The sequence below is a fragment of the Carcharodon carcharias genome, chromosome 16 (assembly GCF_017639515.1).
Source record: "Carcharodon carcharias isolate sCarCar2 chromosome 16, sCarCar2.pri, whole genome shotgun sequence".
Taxonomy (NCBI): domain Eukaryota; kingdom Metazoa; phylum Chordata; class Chondrichthyes; order Lamniformes; family Lamnidae; genus Carcharodon; species Carcharodon carcharias.
In genome coordinates this window covers 68,092,121-68,113,829 of record NC_054482.1, presented here as the reverse complement: position 1 = coordinate 68,113,829, position 21,709 = coordinate 68,092,121, and the positions used below count along the sequence as shown (strand labels likewise).

Sequence of the window (21,709 nt, the reverse complement as noted above, 5' to 3'; positions counted from 1 at the left end):
CACCATGATCTTACAAGTTTTCTGATTTTTAATTGAAAATACTAGACCGAACAGCTATTATTCTGCCCTTTAGTGTTATCCAAGTAAACATTACTGTTGTAGTGTCTGTATTGTATGAAAATACCTTATTACTTTAGAGCCATTTTTTTTTGTATTATTACACAGGTATAGTTTTAGCATTGAGGTGTATAGCTTGGCCAGATACATGACAATGACTCATAGCAGGGTTTTGTAAGTAGCATTACAATGTCTAGAGTGTTCAGTGTATGTCATCAGGCTTATCATGGAGTTCCAATTTACTTAAATGGATAAGGCTTAGCAAAAAATAAAATTCAGCTTAAAAATAACAATATAAAAACAACTTCTTTATTGAGTTCTGCATAGTTACCAAAAGAAAACCAGTGAGGGAATCATAGAATAGAATGGTACAGCACAGTAGCAGGCTATTTGGCCTATCGAGTCTGTGCTGGCTTTTTCTTACAGCAATCCAGTTAATCCCACTCTCCTGCTCTTTCTCCATGATTGACATGTTTTTCTCCTTGAATGATTTATCCAACTCCCATTTAAAAGCAGAAGGATGTAGACAGAGTAGATAGAGAAAAAGTGTTTCCACTAGTGGAAGGGTCAAGAACTGAGGATACTGACTTAAGGGAATGGTGAAAGGACCAGAGGTGACATAAGGAAAAGTTTTTCCAGACAGTGCGTCATTAAGATTCTGGAATGCACTGTCTAGTAGTGTGGTGAAGGCTGATACAATTGTGGCTTTTAAGAGGAAATTGGATAAGAAACTGAATGGGAAAATTTGCAGGGCTACGGGGTAAGGGTGGAGGAGTTATCCGGGGTGTCAGTGGAGGTGCTACACTGCACTAGAGAGGGAGATAGGATCAGCCAAATATCTCACTTAATCATTATCTAGCAATATCAAATGGGAAGTTACCATATGTGAGCACTAGGCGAGCACAGGTTTGGGCTAAACCATTATGTCACATCATTCAATAACAACGACTTGCACTTACAGACAGCCTTTAATGTAGTAAAACATGAGCATTATCAACCAAAATTTGATGCCGAGCCACATAAGGAGATGTTAGGCCGGAAAAGGATAGGTTTTAAGGGCTGTCTTAAATGAGGAAAGAGAGGTACTAGGACAGAAAAGATTAGAGAAAGAATTCCAGAGTTTAGGGCCTCAAGAGCTAATGGCTGCCAACAGTGGAGCGATTTAAATCGGGTATGTCCAAAAGGCTAGAATTGGAGGAGCAGAGATCTTGAAGGGTTGTAGCGGTGGAGGAGATTGCAAAGATAGGGTTGGGCAAGGCCATGGAGGGATTTAAAGCAAGAACGAGAATTTTAAAATAGCAGCATTGCTGGACCTGGAGCCAATTTAGGTCATCAAGCATAGGGGTGATGGGTGAATCTGCTAATACTTGCCAAACATGCAAAGAGTAACAACTCAAGGATCCGCTGACATCATGGAATCATAGTTTAGTAAGAGTCAGCAATTTCTGGAGAGGGGACAAAGTCGGAGTGGGGATGACATAATATAAATAGAAAACACATACACTATTAATATCTTAAAACATTCTGAATTGAACAAATTCCATTTTAATTTATTTCAGAATCTTAACTCATGGACATACAAATTTATTACGCTTTCCTCAGCAAAGTAATTCATATAATTTGCATCGATACAAAATGAAACACAATGTTCAGCTCCCAGAAACAATTATTGCATTAACTAAATTCCTCTGGCATAGTATTTTTTGCAATATTATATATATCTCTCTCAGATTTTAATCATTTTTGTTCAATGTTCCAGAATTAAATATTTGAGTGAATATGCAAAATATATTCAGGCAAAAACTTGAGATGTATAGTAGAATAAGAACAAGAGGCTGCTGTTCATCACCACAAAGAACCATTTAAACACACAGGAAACTTAGTTTAATTTTGTTATATTGAAATTAAAAGAAAGCACTCTACACACATCAACACTGGAAGGCATTAGCTGAACGGAATGATTGGTAGTAATAAATTTGTCACTTTACTTTTTAAATCACTGCTTTGAAGTATAAAAGAGTGACTTACACATACATGACAAAATGTGGCACTAGTGTATGCTGTTGCGGTTTGAGTAAGTATTATTAATATCTTATCCCGACCTCTTGCTTGAAGTCCACTCTTAGAAATGCTGGAGCATGTCATAATAGGGTACATGTCTAAACCTATGATTTTTGCACTTTGAACTCTTAACTTCAATCCATTTCATTGTGAATATCATATATTGAGACTCAATGGTACATTGGGGAATGCTCTGATATATCATCACGACAAGCACCCCATTATAACTGAGGTCCGACTACACCATCCCATAGATACTGGCCAGGGTCCTGGCAAGTGTAACTTTTTCTGATTTTAAAAGGATAACTTGTGTCTCCCCCACCCTGATTATGGACAACCTGCATTCCTTATTTACCTTTGCCATATGTTTCTTCACAAAATTTGACACCCACCCTATGATGGTGATGGAATTCCCATTGGCTTTGGTTGGGAATCAGTGTCAAGAACTGCAATGAGGCACGGAAGACAAAACTCCTGGACTCTTGATCTCGGGCAGGGGTGGACAGTTTGCTTCTCACTCCGGCCCACACACCCCGATTACCAGTCTGAGTTAAAGTCAAGCCACAAGAGTTCATTTTAAGTTTTTCTGCCTGAAGTTTACAGACAAAAAAAATGTTCCATGCCCACTTTGAGTGATCTGATTGTTTCCTACTACCAACCTCCAATGCCTGTGGAAAGGGTTAATTTTCTAGCGAAACATGGACAGAAGTCAAAAGGTTGAGTATACACTTGAAAAATTAATGCTTGACATGCAACATATTTTCTCTAAGTATTGATAAATGTTATACTAGGGCCCACAATTCTTTTGTTGTTGCATGGGACTAAGGAAGTTTTCATATATAGTGCAAATTAGAGAATCATTGTAAATATATGCAAATCTTCACTGTTACAAAGAATTAAAAAATCTAAAAAAACTCAAATACATATTGTAAACAGAAGCAAAATAGATCAATGAAATAAATGATTTAACAAGCAAAATATCAAAAAACAGAATAAAATGAACGGAATGAAAATCAGATGGATTCTATAAAGGGTGGTTAATCAGTTCAGCCAGATTACTTTCCATGTGATGAAGACTACAAACTACTATTAAGTATCCAAAGTCAGACTTAGGCACTGCATATCCAGAAAGTTACTATAGTTACATGGTATACCTAAATATGAGAGCACTTAGTGAGATTTGTCAAGAAGCTGCGGCTGGATAATATCAGTAGGAAGATTTTCACAAATCAATGCACAGTGATTGACACATAGTAATTTTGCTACCTCTCTTTTAACATACCAATATTGGTTATCAATAGAGTTAAAAGAAAAAAATGGGTCTAAAATCAATCTTAGTTGAATATCATTCCTGTGTTTGGCAATGTGATGTCATTTCCTGGCAGAATTTAAACAGAGATGCCCATTATTAATCATGGCCACATTGTTATATTCATGACAGCACTGTTAACGTTACAGTTCCTTTTTGTCGTTTCAGGATGGCAACAGCCTGTTCATGAGTGACACCTTCCAAACTTTCTCCATTTACAGCTAAAATCTGATCTCCCCGTTTTAATCGGCTGTCATCTGTCGCTGCTCCCTGCAAAAGGACAAGAATAATCAATTCAGTTGGATCCAAATCCCTGACAGTTTAGAATATATATATATATATATATATATATATATTTTACACATTTTGATTTGCATTTCTGAACCAGCACATTTTTATTCTTTCCGAGGCTGTGCTAAAATATACCTCAGTATTCTGCAATGAATATTACCCAATTACTTTGTGGGCATAATTTTACGGCCCTGTTTCAGTGAGGATGGGGCCGTAAAATGCGGCGAGCCTTTCTAAACTTTATTGGCTTCGGCAGGAACGTAAAATCCCACTGCCGTAAAATTTCACCGTGTGTGCCTCTAGTCAACTGGAATGAATTGGTAACCACTGCTATGATTCTTTATATGATGCAACATAACCAAAATGATTTTCATTTTCAAAGAATTAGCTCTCCTGTTCTGATGATTTAGTGAGCAAATGCATTGCCCAGTTGGTACCAAAATGTGTAGACCAGAGAATGTTCTCAGTACAATCCATGAGCCACGTAGAGCTATCTAATCTAGTTAGGGGAGCAGTTTAGGTGTTGAAGTTGTATTCATAAATTCTGAACAAAAAAAAAAGCTTTGAATTTTTGTCCAGTGACAACCAGTGTTGGCACAGTTAGGACTTCACTCCATGGCCAAATAGTCTTCTGACACTTGCTATCGCAACCAACAGGTAAACTAGGTGGTCGACTAGTGTGGCAAAATTAGGGGGGGCAGCAAAAAATTGCCAGCTTTTTAAAAAAATCGGAACTAAAAGTTAGCTGGAAACCCATAAAGCTGCCCGGAGATCGGAAACAGCCGTTCCCGCTCTGTCAGTTTCTGACAGTTGCTTAGAGTGGAAACTGACTGACTGCAGAGTTGTGATTGGAGCAGCTGCTGCTGCTGCTCCTCCTCCCCTTCCTCCAGTCACAGATTCTGTCTCTCTAGTATAATAAAAATAGAAACTCTGGAAAAATTCAGCAGGTCCGGCAGCATCTGTGGACTGGGATAGGGCAGGGGCAATGGGGGCTCCAGGGGACTGTGGGGAGGCAGCTGGGAATGGAGGCAAACAGCGGGGAATGAGCCAGGTTATGGCCTGAATGGCTGCTGTCTGTGTGCAGTCTTAAAAAAGTGAAAGGACATTCATTTTCAAAGTGGCCAGGGCAAATGGAGAGCCAAGACCCAGCATAGAGGAGGGAAAGATTAATTGAAATTTCATTGCTGTTCAGTCTTTTTGTCCAAACTTTCACTTTTTTTTGCATCAAATAAGCTCTGTTTCAACACTGCCAGGTCTTCAGCTACTCAGCTTCAGAAAGCCGTCTGCATGAAAATCTCCGGAAGTCAGAAGGCAACTTCTTAACCAATTGGTCCAATTAACCAAGTGGGCGATTTCATTTTCTCCTGCTCATCCTCCTGCTCTTGCCCATCCTTGGGAAAGTCAGCAGAATCGGGAATGAAGGCAAAAGGCCGGTACACAGGTCTCAATTCAGGATGGGAAAATCTGGCCCCAATAAAATCGAGGTTGATATTTGCAGTGCAGTACTGAGAAAATCAGAGGTGCCACATTGCGGATGCAATGTTGAATCAAAGGTCAGTCTGCCCACTTAGCCAGTCATAAAACATCCCATCCCACGGTTTCAAAGGAAAGTAGGGAATTTATGTCCCTTGACCTATTTATCTCTCAAAGAACATCTGCTGTTTTTAGGAGCTTTCTGTAGGAAAATTGCTGCCCCTTTTCCTACATTACAACAGTGAGTACACTTAAAATTATTTCATTGCCCCAAAGCCCTTTACAGCCATTCTGTGGTTGTGAAAGTGCCACATAAATGCAACTCTTTCTTTTATTACATTAAATAAATAGGTCACATTAAAACGTACTACTAGTGGCTCCAACACGTTCCACACTTTGTAGCCTGTGTCATTACAGCTACATAGCTGGTGACACTAGATTTTCAGTAACATATGTACTATTAGAACACTTTAAAGTGATCCTTTCATCTAAAATTGGAACCTCCCTTTAACTTGGATATTTTTCTATAAGCAAAAATCTGTCTCCACCATTGAAATTATAAGTTATGTAAAAACAATATAATTGTACTTCCAGTTTGAAGAACTGGGTAAGAGCCATGCCTGATAAGACACAAATCTTTTTTGATGGCTTTAAGAGCCTTTGAAATAAGCTTGGGCAACTTCACCCAGTTTCTAGTTGTAATTGGTCTCTTGCAAAAGAATTTCAGACTAAATTGGTTGCTTTACTTCAAAAAGGCAAAAGGAGAGATGACATGAGAAGTTCCATAGTGGAAAGATTTTCACAGATCAGGTTACCTGCAAGAATAGTTTGACTTGGAATATAAACTATCATAAAGTATTTTTTAAATAAGAGTCTAATTACAAAGAGAACTATTTCTGCCTCCTGATGCAATGTTTGAAAACCACCAAGAAAATTTATCATGAGTTACACAATTACCTTGGCAAACACTGTTTTAACGTAGATTGGCAGATCCCCATGAGGGCTTCCATGTCCTCCAACAATACTGAACCCGAGTCCATCCGGTCCTTTCTCTAAAGTTATGTTTATATACTGTGGATGTCTGATGATGAAAGTACAGCTTATTCATTATGTTCCTGTACATTCTACAATTTTTATTGTTGGAGTACTATAGATCAGACTGTGAAATTACACATTTTAACAAAATTTAAAATAGGAACAAAACTTGAAAATTAACACATTACATCCTTCGTTGATAGTAAGCAGATTGTTTATATAAATCAAGTTTTTGCTTTGAAACTCAAAATGTACATTGGCACATCACTTGTGGACATTGCTCAAAGACAAACTATTAGTGAATGAGGGGTTGGGATACCATGCAAAGCACAATATGTTTTGTAATACAATTGGACAATCTAGATAATCCAACTTTTTGTGTACTATTTTGTTTTTTACATTTTAAAATCACAGTTTTTTGGGCTATTTTTATGCTTACATTTTGCTTAATATTTTAAATGTTTGGATTAATTCAATTTATTTTTTAATTTCAAACCTCACATTGAGATATTGCTGCTTTACTTCTCTTCTAAAAAGCTATTGTTTTATATATTATTTTGTCTACCATTTATGTCTCCATTTTATTATTGCCTTTACTATTTCACTATTATAATTTCCTGCTCCCATTCACTCACTGCTTCTCTTACAACACATTTTGCTCATTCCATCTTTCACATGTACACAATCTACTAAGTAAGAGAACTGCTGATGACGACTGCAAATTGCTGCTCTTAGGCCCAGCAAAAAAAGAAATTATAAGTTTCCTGAGCCAATTTGTGAGCGGCCTTCAGCGTCCCTTTAAGGGCTGCTGGTCAGGCTGCTCAGTGTCTAATACAAATGGCCAGCGCTTGTATGCCGCTTATTTCACCAATTTGTACCTGAAAACTTTAACTGGGGCCGTACATTTGGCATAGGATTCTGTTTTACATATTTAAGCAGCCTTCTGCTTGCTTCAGGCAGGCTGGTTGCTCACTCATTTATAGGCCCATCTGATCAGGAAAGTCTTGTGCATTAATGGAGCAGCCAAGGTTTTGTATGATATTAAAGATATCAAAATATCATGCTTCTCAATTTTTCACTGCCTGAGACTGAAATTGGGAGGTATGTTCATGAAAAAGAAACATTATAGTATAACTATAAATTTGTAATTTAGGCTCTTTTTTCTGAGACTGATAGCTATGGCTCAAGGCCAGGAGTTAATACAATCAAGTAAAATAAGCTGCCTGAGAGTGTGGTTGAGCCATGTTCAATCAAGGCCTTCAAGAGGGAATTGGATTGTTATCTGAAAAGGAAGAATGTGAAGGGCTACATGGAGAAGGTGGGGAAGTGGCACTAGGTAAATTGCTCCTATGGAGAGCTGGCACGGAAACAAAGGACTGAATGGCCTCCTTTTATGCTGTAACAATTCCTTAATTCTATGATTCTATGATTCTGTCAGTTTGGCTAAGTTGGTAACATTCTTGCCTCTGGGTCAGAAGTTTGTAGGTTCCAGCTTTACTCCAGGACGTCAGCAGATAATTAAAGTTGATGCTTCAAAGCAGTGCTTTTGTATACCATGTCAAATGCCCCGCCTGTCTGTTCTGGTGGTTCAGATAATGCAATGGATCTATGGCACTATTCAAAGACCAGGGAGTTGGTCTAGAGACCTAGGCAACTTTCTTACTTCAACAATACACCAAAATTTGGCAATTCATTTCACTTTTCCTATGTTACAACAGTGACTTTAAAAATACTTTGCTGGCTATAAAGCACTTTGGAATGTCTTGAGGTTGTGAATGGCTCTATATAAATGCAAGCTGTTCTTTTTCATTTTTCCACTTGTAGTATGTAGGGACTTGTACACAAATTTGCTGCATCATTTGGTTGCAAAAATAATTTTGACTCACTTCAACAGTAATTAATTGCAGTGGATGTCACTTAGCACTTTGGGGTACTAAAGAAATGCAAATTCTTTCTACTTTACTATTTTTTCATCGATTAAAATTTTCCTTTTTAATCATTGGGTAAAGTCTCTAATGACATTGGGATAGTTGCATTAATAGACTGCATTGAGCTGACTGAGTGAAGTAGCAGTTTTTTATGGAGTTGAAGAGACACACTGTTGAAATCCTATGTGACTGTAAACAATTGCAGAAGTGAAGAAAAAGCAGTAACAACAAAACACAAAGTGAAATGGGAGTCACAAAGGCCTCAAATGGCCTTTGTCTGTTACATTGTGCATCACTTTCCATTTTATTAATTTAGTTTGCGTCTAAGCTAATGCTCCCTTGTTTTGTCAAAAACTCTAACCTGTTGCTATCAATGGTTTTCTATTCAGGTGTATTCACAGTGGGAGACTATGGCCAGAATTTTCTCGTCAGCATGCAGGGGCGGGCCCCATACACTGACATGTAAAATGACGCACAGTGAAGTCAGGCAAGCGTCTTGACGTCACCGGGCGCCATCATAATATTTTGGTGGGTGGGTGTGCAATGATCTCCAATGCGTGCCCACCATTAATCAACGGGTCACTTAAGGCCCTTGAGGCAACAATTGACGCTGATTTTTTTGGGGCCCTTACGATCTTCAGGTCGTTGCGCAGGTGCAACGGGCAGGTGAATAGGCCACATTTTTATAACCTTATCCACGGGCGAGATAGGAGGGGTGAGTGGGGAAAGTTACTGATTCTTGCCTGTGTGAGCAGGAATTCTTCAAAATTCTTCACAGCTGCTTGGACAGGAGTAACAGGCTTCAGGTCAGGACTCTGGAGTAAACATAATTTCTGGGGCCTTGCTGGTTTCAGGAAGCCTTCCCTTAGCCTGGGAATGGGAATTGTGCTCTCCACTGGAGGCTCCTCCTCTGAGGAGGAAGGGAGGGCCAGAAGGGGGAGAAGGGGGAGGAGGCCAGGAGTTCACATTCAGTCTCCAGGGGAGCCACCTTTGGGAGGCAAGGCGCAGGCACACAAGACCAACAGGAAGTCCAAGACAGAAGAGGCCACAGAAGATGCCATTATCTTGCTGCCAGGGTTTACAGGAGGCAAAGCAGCTACCTCAACATGTCTGAGGTGCAGTGCCGAAGGAGGCTCCATCTCTCAAGGGAGACAGTGACCTCCATTTGTCAGATTATAGGTCCTGAGATCTGCGCCAACTATCTGGGTGAGCACCCATGCCAGTGGCTCTGAAGGTCACGGCTGCCCTCAACTTCTATGCCTCCAGCTCTTTCCAGGGGTCGGTGGGTGAACTTTGCGGAGTCTCCCAATCAGTTGTCTACACTTACGTCAAGCAGGTGATAGATGCTCTGTTCAGGCGTGCATTGACTTTCATTCACTACCGCTGGGATGAGGCAAGCCAGACACAGCAAGCCAGAGGCTTTGTAGTATTTGCTGGCTTCCCGTGTCCAGGGTGCAATCGACTACACACATGTGGCCATCAAGGTGCCAGCGGGTGGGCCCGGTGCCTTCGTCAACAAGGAGGGCTTCCACTTCATGAACGTGTAGATAGTGTGTGATCACAAGATGCAGATTCTGCAAGTCTGTGCAAGGTACCCAGGCAGCTCCCTTGAGGCTTACATCCTCAGACACTCCCAGGTGCCAAGGCTCTTCAGTGCTCCAGCCTGGCTGGGTGCATGGCTGCTGGGTGACAAGGGCTATCCCCTCTGAAGGTGGCTTATGACGCCCCTCCACCATCCAACAGAAGCTGAGCAGTGGCACAATAGGAGCCACGGCTCCACAAGGGCTGTGGTAGAGAAAACCATCGATCTTTTCAAGATGTGCTTCCAATGCCTGGACCATTGAGGGGGCGCACTCCAATACCCCCCATATTGTGTGTCACTGATAGTGGTTGCATGTTGCACTCTCCACAATCTAGCACTGGAAAGGGGCGACACAGTGGACATAGAAGATGTAGACCCAGTTGCGCTGGCTGCACATGATGAGTCCAATGATGAGTCCAGTGATGAGTCCGAGGATGAACACGCACAGGAGAATGCTGAGGAGATAGACGCTGACCGGGAATCCTCCAGGGAGGCAAGGACACCTTGGAGGCTTTAATCCAATGAACATTCAGTTAGCCCACCACAGATGGACCTCCAACACAAGCCTGGGCTACAGGCTCCATCCTCGATACCGGAGAGCAACATCTGCCTGGTTAGGAATATTAACTATGTGCCTTGTCAATAAAGCTCAATGACAAACAAGTCACTCATAACATCATGGGTTCCCGTCCACCTGCAGAAGTAAGGGATCACCCTGAACCATGCTCACATATCAAAATTTAATGATTTAACAAAATGAAGCGGAAAATAAAATGAATGCAAAGGTGTTACGTATCACACAAGCTTGTCATCAACTAACAGTGGGGAAACATAAAACCACCACTGAGAAACCCATGGGGCAGAATTTTGCCCTTGACGGGCGGTGGGCAGCTAATTGCCGCCGCAAAACGGGCCCCGCTGCCATTTTACGTGGGCGGGCCAATTAAGGCCCACCCAGCGTGATGCCCAACGGGAAGTGCTATGCGCTTCCTGTGTGGGTGGGGGGGATTCCCCAAATGCGAGAGTGCGCTTTTTCACGCATGCACACGAAAGAGCGCACATCTCCCTGAGGCTAAGTGGTGCCTCAGGGAGATCTCTGAAAGGCTATGAAAGCTTAAAAATAGAACAATAAAAAAAATCATTAACATGTCCCCCTCATGTGAAAATGTCACACGAGATGGGACATGTTAATGAAGTACACAAAAACTTTATTAAAGGTTTTTAAATTCTGATATCAAACCTCATCCCGCCACTGGACGAGGTTTGTTAAAAAAATCACTTACCCGCCTTCCCGTTGGGCCTGTGCGCCGAGCCAAAGTTCGCACGGGCTCCTCAAAATCTTCTTCAATTGGTGACTTAATGGCTTTAACAAGGCCTTTAATTAATGGCGGGCGCGCACCACGCAGCAAAGCGCACCCGCCGACCTAAACATTGCGATGCCGCACACTGATGTCGGGACGCACATGCGACATTTTAAGCGCTGATGTGCAGCATCCGCCACCCGCACATCAGCCAGAAAATTCAGCCCATGGTGTGCCTACGGTGCCTTAAGTTTACTCCCCCTTCATTGGCACCGGCATCTGAGACAGCCTGCTCACTGTGCTGTCCTATTGGCCTCGATGACCTTGGCGGGCGTCCTCTGGTCTGTGGAGCCTTTGATGGCCCTGCCTGGGTGGGAGCGGCCAGTTCCACAGCTGGCATCTCACCAGTCGGTGTAGCCCCATTGGATCCCACGGTCACCGACAGAGGGGTGGAGGAGCTGCTGCCTTCATCTGGAGCGCTCTGAGAGGAGCCCGCAGAGACGACAGGCAGCTTGTGCACCGACGTGAGGTCGCTTCAGACCTCTATACTCACCATTGATGGATGGGCACCGAGCTGGGTTACTTGGTGCCCAATCCATCTCCCACACTGACACAGACCAGCTGAGGTCAATGCCGCTGTGAGAGCTTGCAGGTCCGAGTGCAACCCTAGGAGGCGCTGATTGTTCTTTTGGATGAGCCTCTCCATGAGAGTTGCCATTCTCCCATGGAGGAAGCATGGCGCTCGGCCATGAGGATCATTGCATCGGTGATGTTCCGCGTGGACTCCTCTAGCATGGGAACCATGCCACACATTGCCTTGTATCTCCACCAGATCCTCCCGCATACCCTGCTGCACTTCCAGTGTCTGCTGCCTCACGGACCGAGCATGTGCCTGCTCCCTCCGAATGCTGGCGCCATGGGCACTCTTTGTCTTTGCCTGCACCTCAAGCGAGTGTGAAGTGCCCTCACCGCTGTGTCTCGGGACACTAGCTGATGATCTAATTCTCACTGAGGTGCTAGTATCTGTGCTGGTGCCTGCCTGGCAGAGATGGTGTGACGCTGGTGAGTCCATTTGTTCAGAGCCCTCAGGTGTGAGAGGTGGCCCCTCTGTCTCCTCCTCCCGGCCCTGCTCCGGTGATGCTGAAAGGAAGAACAAGGATATTTGATTAGTTAGGGTGGAAACTATATTAATGTGCATGCCTGTCCCCTGGATCAGTATGCTTCCACAATCTGTTCACAATCAGTGGTCAACCTATATTGGAAGCTTTAATCACTGAACATTCAGCAATGCAATGGCTGCTGGGACACACAAGGTGACCTCAGTGCTCAGCAATCTTACCTCCCCGTGGCACCCCAGCCTCACTGCACCAGTGGACCTGGGTGCATGGCACCTCTCCAGATCGATGGCCTCCTGCTCATATCGGGCGATTATGGCCAACTGCGCCTGTCCTCTGCCAATCCGCATCCGCTTGGCAGCATTGTGTGCAGTCTTCTCCTGAAAAGGAGAGAGGAGCATTGATTAATCCACTCTGTACCTGGATTCCCATTGGATCCCTGCCACCCCAACCAGAGTGGGACATGCAGGGCTCCAGTGATTCCTCACCCCACAGCTGCCACACACTCACACCAAGAAGCCAGGGCTGAATGTCCCCTTACCCACATGCTGCCTCCATCACATTTGCCACCACACGGTCTAATCTTGCAAAGCAAGGATGCACAAATACGTGGAAAGCCAAAGGAAGCAGATGGATTGGTGCCCCGCCAGCTGGAAGCTCCCCTCCTAGGATGGCAGCACCCTGACTTTCACATGTTTTGCAGTTCCAGCACTGCACCCAGGTGCAGATCCTTGAGGTTGCCCCCAGAACATTACTCTGGGTGTCAGTCTAACACATGCTGTGGGTGCAGAACCCATCTCAGCGCTTCTCTCTCAGGGTGAACTAGGCATGGGCAATATCCGCTGGCTCACCCAGCGAGGGCAACATGCCACGAATGATCCGATGCTGTAACTGCACTCAGAGTTGGGGGTTGGTGCTGGGGGAAAAGTCTACCTGCTGTGTTCAGTGTCCTCTGCCAACATGGTACTCACCTTTCCCAAGCACAAGAGGTTGTTGAATTGCTTGCGGCACTGGACCCATGTGCGTCGCACCACGTCATGGGAGCTGACTATGTCTGCCACCTCCTCCCAGGCATGTTAGGTCAGGTGGGTGGGGGGCCTCCTCCTCCCCTCCTTCAAAACAAAAACCTCCCACCGTGTTGCCACCTCCTCCAGGAGGGCAGCTAGGCACTCATCAGAAAACTGAGGAGCACACTGTCCCACTGCCCTACCCTCCTGCCTGGCCTGCTCTCCAGCAGCGCTCTGGGGAGCCCTTCTGTTGGCCATGATGAACAGGCTATTTGAACAGGCCACCAGGTCGCCATTGGACCTGGCAGTCATTGCACTCCCACCGCTGCCCGCCTATTCCCGTTATCTTCGGGAGCCATGCTTCACACTTGGTGGGCCTTAATTGGCCTGCCCATGTAAAATGGCAGCGCAGCTCCGCACCCGCTCCTGAACAGCTTGACTGATGGGGAGAAAATTCTCCTTTATATAACAAGAAAAAATTAAAATAATTTTATGTATTTAATAACAGATACTGCACAGTTTCAGTACTCTGTTCCTTACAAATTACGTACACTTGACAGAAATCAATTTATTGAAACATTATGGAAAATTTGTAGAAGACAGAATTTTTGCAAACGTGCAAAGCCATTTTAAACTCCCATCTTTTAGCATAGAATGTTATTCAGGCTTACAGGGTCTAAGCTGATTTGTCTCATACTTACTCTGGCTCTTCTGGCTGATTGTCAGATGGTGAGTTCAAGTTGGAACCAGTTGACATATTTTCAAGCTGGTTTGCAATAGCAGTGATATTTGTGTCAGCTATGACCTGAAGATAAAGCAATAGGATTCGTTAGTAAAACTAGGCAAAGACAAATTACGGAAAAGGTGGATTATAAGTGCCAACCATAGAAAGCATTTTATAATTTAAATTACACCTTTCTTGGCAATGTAACTCAAGGGGTAAGAACATGTGACTTTGCACCAGCAAGTCACGAATTGGACACCAAGGGCTACCTGAAACTCAAACTTGATTGCTGCCAAAGAATTTAGATAAAGAAAGACTTGGGCTTGAATTTTTCCCGCGTTGGGCGAACTCGGTGAAGTGGTTGCGGAACCAACTACCGCCTGCGATCGGCTCCGTACTGCCATTTTATGCAGGCGGGCCACTTAAGGCCTGGCCAGCGTAATAAGCGAGCAGCAGCGTACGGATCTGCCTCAGGGAGATTGACGCCCTTTTAAAAATGATAAATAAATGCTATAAAATTTTAATTAAACATGTCCCCTCATGTGACTGTGTTACATGAGATAGGACATGTCTTATTTTTCAAAAAAACGTTTTTATTCAATTTGTAAAAGCTTTAGGAAACCTCATCCTGCTCGTGGATGAGGTTTCCTAAAAAAAAGTAAAGGCCGCTTGGCCTTTTCGCCTGCCCACCAGCCGTTAGGTTGGACGGCAGTGTAAATTTGAAATTAATTAGTTTCTTAATGGCTGTAATAGGCCTTTCAATTATCAGCGGGCACGCAGCCGACTCCGACTGAAAAATCCTGGCCTTGAATTTATGAGCTCCTCATCACACCTCTCAGAGACATTCAAAGTGCTTCACATTCAATGGTTGCTTTGAAATGTATTACCATTCTTATGTAGGAAAGCATGGCAACCATCATACACACTGCAACACATAACTGAGGGTTAGCCTCTCTGCTGGGTCACACCAACAATAATCATTTCTATTTGTTAATTCGCCTTTATTTATAGCCAGAGCTATATTTTTAACCCTTAGCTTTGAAAATTCTTTTCTAATTACGTTATCGGTGAAATTTGAGGATTACAAGAATTTGAGGGTTACAAGAAAGTCCTGAAAGTAACTGAAACTAATTTATTCCTTGACTATTTCATCTTAATACTCATACATAATTTTAATTAATCCTTATGTACTACAAAATGAAAATAATTCAATACACAAGATACATCTTAGTCAAGGTCAGCAACTTTTTTTTTTAAAGTAGAAGAAATCCAAAATCCCAGTTATTTACAAAAAGAATGAAGCCACAAAATGTTGCAGTTTAAAACAAAATAATTTTTACTGACAAGAGTCCAACAAAGCAAACACTAAACACCATCTTAATTAATCACCTATACTCTAAAGCCCCAAGTCAATGTTAATTAAACATGAATTAGCAGGCAAATTGTGGTTGATTATTAACTATAAATCACACAACTTAGATCTTACAAAGTAGCTCAGCAGTCTACTCAACATAAAGGTCATCAATTTCATTCACAAAGTCCTTAAAAACTCTGTCTTCCGAGGATGTAACATGATCCTCAGCTGACAAGAGAGCACAACCAACCCAAGTTCCAAGGGCATGGTCTAAACCAAAAAAGGCACACATCGGCAAAACCTCCTCAACTCTGTCTGGATGATATAGATCCACCAATGTTATCTTCCAATAACAGAAACAGCTGCAGCAACTAGATTTTTGCTTGTTCTCAGCTTCTGGAAATAGCCTCTGTCTTCCTTAGCCTGCCCTCACTGCACTACTGGACTCATCCTCTATTGAGCCCTGATGGCTCTGTCTCCTCTGTATAGTTTCAACCAGGAGTTTTGGTTTCCAAATTCAGTTTCAGTCTCAGTTTCCTTAGCAATCAGGAAGGTTAGTTTCCTTTCTCAGTTACTTCTTCGATTTCCCCCTTTCAGTTTCCCTTTTCAGTTAGAGTGTCTTTCAAAAATATAAGCTTTGACCACAGATTCCATCACAACATAATATAATTATGACCACATTGACAATATCAATTAAATTAAAATTCTAGTCCTAGCCCAGTTGGACTAAGGACTAGCTCTGTACAATATCCATTTAAATTTCTACATTTACGGATAGACTTTATGAACTTTCATTCTTAATACAGAACTTTGACGCAGCAGCAATGCATATCAGAATTCAGACATGGAAGTCAGCATGCCCTTCCTAATCTTCCATCCATTAAAATTAATTGACAGAAAACTGTGTGGTAAATTTTGGGGTTTGTGTCCAAATCGCTGTCACTTGAAGGTTTATGTTAAAAATATGAATTCAAAAAACCTACCCTGTAATGTTTCTGCAGTTCTAGTCATGAGACTTTAACATCTACACACAGGCTCTCCGTATTTACATTGCCAAAATTGTCTCTCCTATTCTGACTATACAATCTCTGACCCATGAAAATGTGGGCTATAATTCTCTTGTTATGATAAACAAATCAATTTTGTCAATATGGATGTAGAGAGCCAGTACGTGAACACTAGTTTCATGTGAGCTGAATCGATACAAAAAAAATGGTCTTAAATTGACCCTCCTTGAAGCATATCTATTCTTTCAGATTGTATGTGGCCAGTGGAAGACCTGCTTCACACATTGGTTGAAACCAGTCCCTTCATCTCTCTTTGGTACTTTCATGTTTACCAAATTATATTAAAGGCAGACCAATCACAATGATTAAGTATCAACAATTTCCCAACCCCTATGTTACCCCAGCACCCACACAAAATGTCCAACAACTACAATGAATTTACTAGAAATTCTTTAACTTGGACTCCTTATTTAAGGAATAAATCAATTTCCTGAAAACAAACTTAGCAACCTTGTCATTTCTTAACTTAGATCTAAGGCTAAAATTTTTCTTTAAACAAGCATTAAAAAATATCTCCCCATCTCTTCCATCAAGCTTTTAGTCACCCATCTCGATATCTCTTTCTTTGGCTTAGTGTTGATATTTGTCAGATTAGATTTCTGTGAAGCGCCTTGAACATTAATCGGTGTTAAAGGCGAAGTATCAATTCAATTCAATTCAAATTCAGTTTTACTTTTTTGTCCATACAGATATTCATTTCGAGTACATTGACGACATTGTGTCAATTAGTAAGTTGGAAGTGGGGTGGGAATTACAGCACTTACACAGCAAACCAAACAAGCCTATTTGCAGAGTATATTTTAAGAGTCTCTATGAACTAAGCAGAAAAAACTCAGTTACTTCTCCTAACAGCGCAAGGCAACTCCTCCAGTAAAATGCAGTGACAGGGGAATGGTTATATATTACAAACTGATTATTTCTCTATCAAAATGCAGTAAGTGAAGGATAGTTACATACAAATGATGCGCATAAAATCAATCCCAGTCACTTACAGAAGTGCAGTCTCCAGGCAAAATCATCTACATTCTGGCCAGGAATAGTGGTGTTACTATTTGCAGCCTGCTAAAGCCACTACATAAATTCAAGTTGTTACTTTTGTTATTAAATGAAACAGCTCAGTTATAACAGTGATATTATAGTTTAGAGCGATTTATTAGTTGCCCAGTGTTTAAAAATTCACACTTTCATTGTAAAATTGCAGTAATTGGGCGGCAAATTGCACTGCATGCAGTTTGTTTTTTGTGCAGTGTCACCTATTCCAAATCACTTCAGCCCTATTTGTAGATAACAGATCCACGCTTATGTGATACACTAAGCATATAGTAACTATTGTCATATTTGATTATAGCTATTGATTCATCAATATTTGACATGGTTGTGTCCGCCATATTATTGTTTTGACCTTGGCAGGCAGGCATGGGCAGGGGCGGTCGCGAAGCCGACGGCTGCCTGCGATCAGCATCTGACTGCGATTTCACACGGCCCGCCCAACGTGAAATGCGAGCGGCAGCATTCAGCGCTGCTTGTGCGGGCATGGGGGGGGAGGGCGAATGGCCCAAGTGCGAACTTCGCTCATGCACGCGAGTGATCGCTTCGTAATCTCCCTGAGGCACAGAGCTGCCTCAGGGAGATGAAGTGTTGTTAAAAAAATAAAGAAAATAAAAACCTAATAAAGCCTCATCCCGTCTGTGAATGAGGTTTCCAAAAAAATGCAAAGGCAGCTTGGCCTCCTCACCTGCCTACCATCCATTAGGTTGGATGGGCAGTGAAAAGTTAGGTTAATTAATTATTTAATGGCCTTAACAGGCCTCTTAATTGTCAGAGGCGCACTGCCAGCTCCGGTGTGTGCCCGCCGACTGAACTATCATGCAGCTACGCATTGACATTAGCACGCTCAGCCGACATCAACACGCGTCATTTCAAGCTTGAGCAGGTCGGGCGTGCACCCACCTGCTGAATGAAAATCTCTGCCCCATGGGCCGTAACTTTTGAGTTCCAGGGCGTCGTATTGGGGGGCGGTGTTATGATCCCAGCTGATGTTACTACTGGGCAACTCAGGTCCAAGGGTGGAACCTGACTTGATCGATCCTAACTTTTATTTTTTGTTTAGAAACGTGGAGGGCAGCTACTGAACAGAATCACAGAGTCTGCTGTACTTTTAACAAAATAATAAAACATTTACTAGACAAGAGAAAATGAACTATATTACACTGCTCCTCATCCATAACTATACCTTCACAGATATAAACAGGCTTGTAAGGATGACACAAGTTACAAAATCTATCTTATACTCTAATGTTAACAGTAAATGCACAGTCCATGTAAACCATGTCGGACACACCACACTCTGAAACCAACTGACAGGTACCACCCAAAGCAGATGCTATGGATTTCTCATCAACTCCCCCGAGACGCTTGTCACACCATGAGCCAACTCTGTCTTTCTCCCAAGGGTTTTCAATCTCAATGCTTTAAGTGCTCGCCTTTGAATTTTCTCCCAAATGGCACTTTCACTTGGACATCTTCAACAAGGATCCATCTCCAAGGGTTTGAACCCTCCTTCCGATGTTTTCCTTCCATGGATCTCTACATGCATCCAGGCTTCACTCTCCACACACACACTCTCAGATATCTGGCTATGCCAAGCAGGACACCACTGTTTCACAGGCCCATAGTAAGGAGTCACCCACCATTGGTTGTCTCCCTGGATCTTCTGGCTTTTAGCAAGCTCACTTAGCCTTGATTCTGCTCCCCCACCTTTCTCTCTTTAATTCGGAGCCTTTTCCTCTGCTCCTTACTTTCAATTCTACTGTACAGGACTGGTTCAGGTTCCTGTTCTTTTCCTTTGACTTCCCCCTTCTCCCAGGGACCATCCTCTACCCAGCTCTCTGGTTTTTGGGACTTTCTTCTTTCTCTGGGAACTATCCTTGCAGCTCCCTTCCTGCCTGCTCTGGCAATTTCTGTGGAAAGGTCCTACCCACTGAAAACAAATTGCTTTTCTGTCTCTGTGAGCCCCCTGTTGCAAGGCATCAGCACAGTTTTCCCTACATTGTTTTAACTTCCCTAAACCACTTCAAGGGTCATGAAGCCTCATTAAAATGCAGATACACAAACAGGGCTTCAGACCTGCTGACCCCATCTCACAGAGAAAACTCTAAATGAAACCAGACTCAGGTTTCACCCTTTTAACCCACAAATGAAAAAGAATGAAACTTAAACTTAAAGCTATAGCTTATTCCTAACACACACAAATACACACATAACTCACTTAAAACTATGGCCAGAATATGGCTAGAATTTTACCTTCGGTGTGCGGGCGTGTGCCCTTCAAGCCTGAACGTAATACGATGCGCAATGACATTGAGTGTGTGTCCCAATGTCATCGTGCACTCGCGCAACATTTCATTCAGAAGGCGCGCGCCAGAGTCAGCTGCCGATCATCGAAAGGCCTATTAAAGCCATATACAACCTAATCGACTTGAAATTTATGCTGCCCGTCCAACCTAATGGTTGGCGGGCAGGAGGAAAGGCCAAGCAACCTTTACATTTTTTAGGAAACCTCATCCATGAGCAGGATGAGTTTTCCTGAAGCTAATTCTAATTAAATAAAACCTTTATTTTGAAATGAAAACATACCCCAGGCACAGTCACATGTGAGGGGACATGTTTCATTAAATTTTTATTGTATTTATTAATTTTTATAAAAAGTGTTTCAATCTCTCTGAGGCAGCGCCATGCCTCAGGGAGATTGAAGCGCTCGCTCGCATGCATACGTGAACTGCGCATGAGGTCCGGCTCTCCCTCCTCCCCCCACCTGCACAGGCAGCGTTCAACGCTGCCACTCACGATCCACAAGGAGCTGATCGCAGGCAGCAGTCAGCTCTCCGACTGCCCCCACCCAGCCCGCATGACGAGGGAAAAATTCAGGCCTATGTCTAGTTCCTAACAGGGAGATACCCCAAAGATGCGCTGGGGGACCCAGCACCCCTCCTCCCTCACTGGAAGTTCACAGGTAAGGTTTGCACGGCAATTGCCCGGGAATGGGAAACTTCCCCTTGGCAGTTGCCTTGCACTGGGAACCATCCAAAAACATGATTTAAATTGCAAACCTTGGATGATTCCAACTGGGTTTCATCAAGAGTTACTCAGAAAATATTGGAAGAATTAAAGCCTCTTCTAACTTCTGGGTAACTACTGCATAGGCCCACGCCAGCCCCTCCGCACCAAGGGACTCCACCATCTCCCTGACACCCGAGGGGTCTCCTGCGACTCCCCTGACCAACCCCAGGGACTACCCCCCACACCCAAGGGACTATAGCTCCTGAAGAGAACTCCGCAACCCACTGGATCCCCCCACCCCCTTGGGGGTTCTATCCCCTGCCCCCTCAGCAGGCCCGACTATCACTCCCTCCCCCCCACGCCAGGCCAAACTCTCACCGACCTGACCCCCAATCCCCGTCCAAACCCCTCCTCCCAAAGCCCAACCTGACATGCCCCAAGACCCGGTCCGCCAACCCCCTCCCCCACCATGACCCAACCCCCCACCTATTGCGATCTGGTCTGACCACTTCTCACAAGGCCCAACTTAACCTGATTGCCCCCACCCACTGAAGTTTGACCTCCCCTGCCGACTGAGGCCCGACTCCCCTCTCCAAGGCCCGACACTCCTCCATCCTCCCACCACTGAGGCCCAACCTGACACCCCCACCGTCAAAATTCCCCTAAATCCTACTCACTTACCTTAGATGCTTACCTTCTCCCTGGTCTATCAAGGACCTTTAAACTTGGCTGGACCTTTAAACTTACCTGGTTTATGCCAGCTAGTGCCATAAAAAAATGGGACATGGCTTTCTTGCATCCAACCGAGCTGCCCTCGATGCTAGGCCTCGGGGACATGCTGCACTGCCTGGATCTTGCCCAGCCTGAGTCAGAAGGTCAGGCGAGATAGGATGTAAAAAGGAAACTAGGATCAGAGTGGCAATCCAAATCTGATTGCCACACCGAGGAAGTTCAGGCACCAATGTATTTCAATCTCCACAGACTCTGTACATGTGACCTTTCTAAATAAAGCTAAAAATAATAATATATTTGGGGCAACTTCAACCATGAATGCTGCTTAATGCTAATTGAGCTAAAGTTACAACAACAGTGGGCTGAATTTTACTGTGGTTTTGGGATCCCAACATCGGGACCAAATGGAGGTCCCGAGCCCACATTTGCCAGCAGCATGGACCAGCTTGACAATTTTCTGGAGGCGACCTCCTAATTGGCAGCTTCCAGGCCCACTGTCCAATGAGGAACTGCCAGCAAACTCCTGATGCTAATCAGAGGGCTGGCAGCTCTGAAGTCTCAGCAGCACCATTGGGAAAAAAGGGTGCTGTGGAGGCAGGTAAGTAGAAGTCATA

At 43.5% G+C, this 21,709-nt stretch overlaps 1 protein-coding gene across 6 annotated transcripts in view; it reads right to left on the bottom strand.

The window, feature by feature from the left end:
- Positions 1-352: 352 nt before the first annotated feature.
- The window catches only part of patj (PATJ crumbs cell polarity complex component), a 398,928-nt gene continuing 377,571 nt past the window's right edge, over positions 353-21,709 (bottom strand). For all 6 annotated transcript variants that reach the window (XM_041208336.1, XM_041208338.1, XM_041208340.1 and 3 more), the window contains 3 exons: positions 13,861-13,964; positions 6,149-6,272; positions 353-3,697 (listed from right to left, as the gene is read on the bottom strand). In XM_041208336.1, coding sequence (XP_041064270.1) covers positions 3,551-3,697; positions 6,149-6,272; positions 13,861-13,964 — 375 coding nt within the window. In that variant the 3' untranslated portion in view covers positions 353-3,550. The remainder of the gene's footprint in view (positions 3,698-6,148; positions 6,273-13,860; positions 13,965-21,709) is intronic.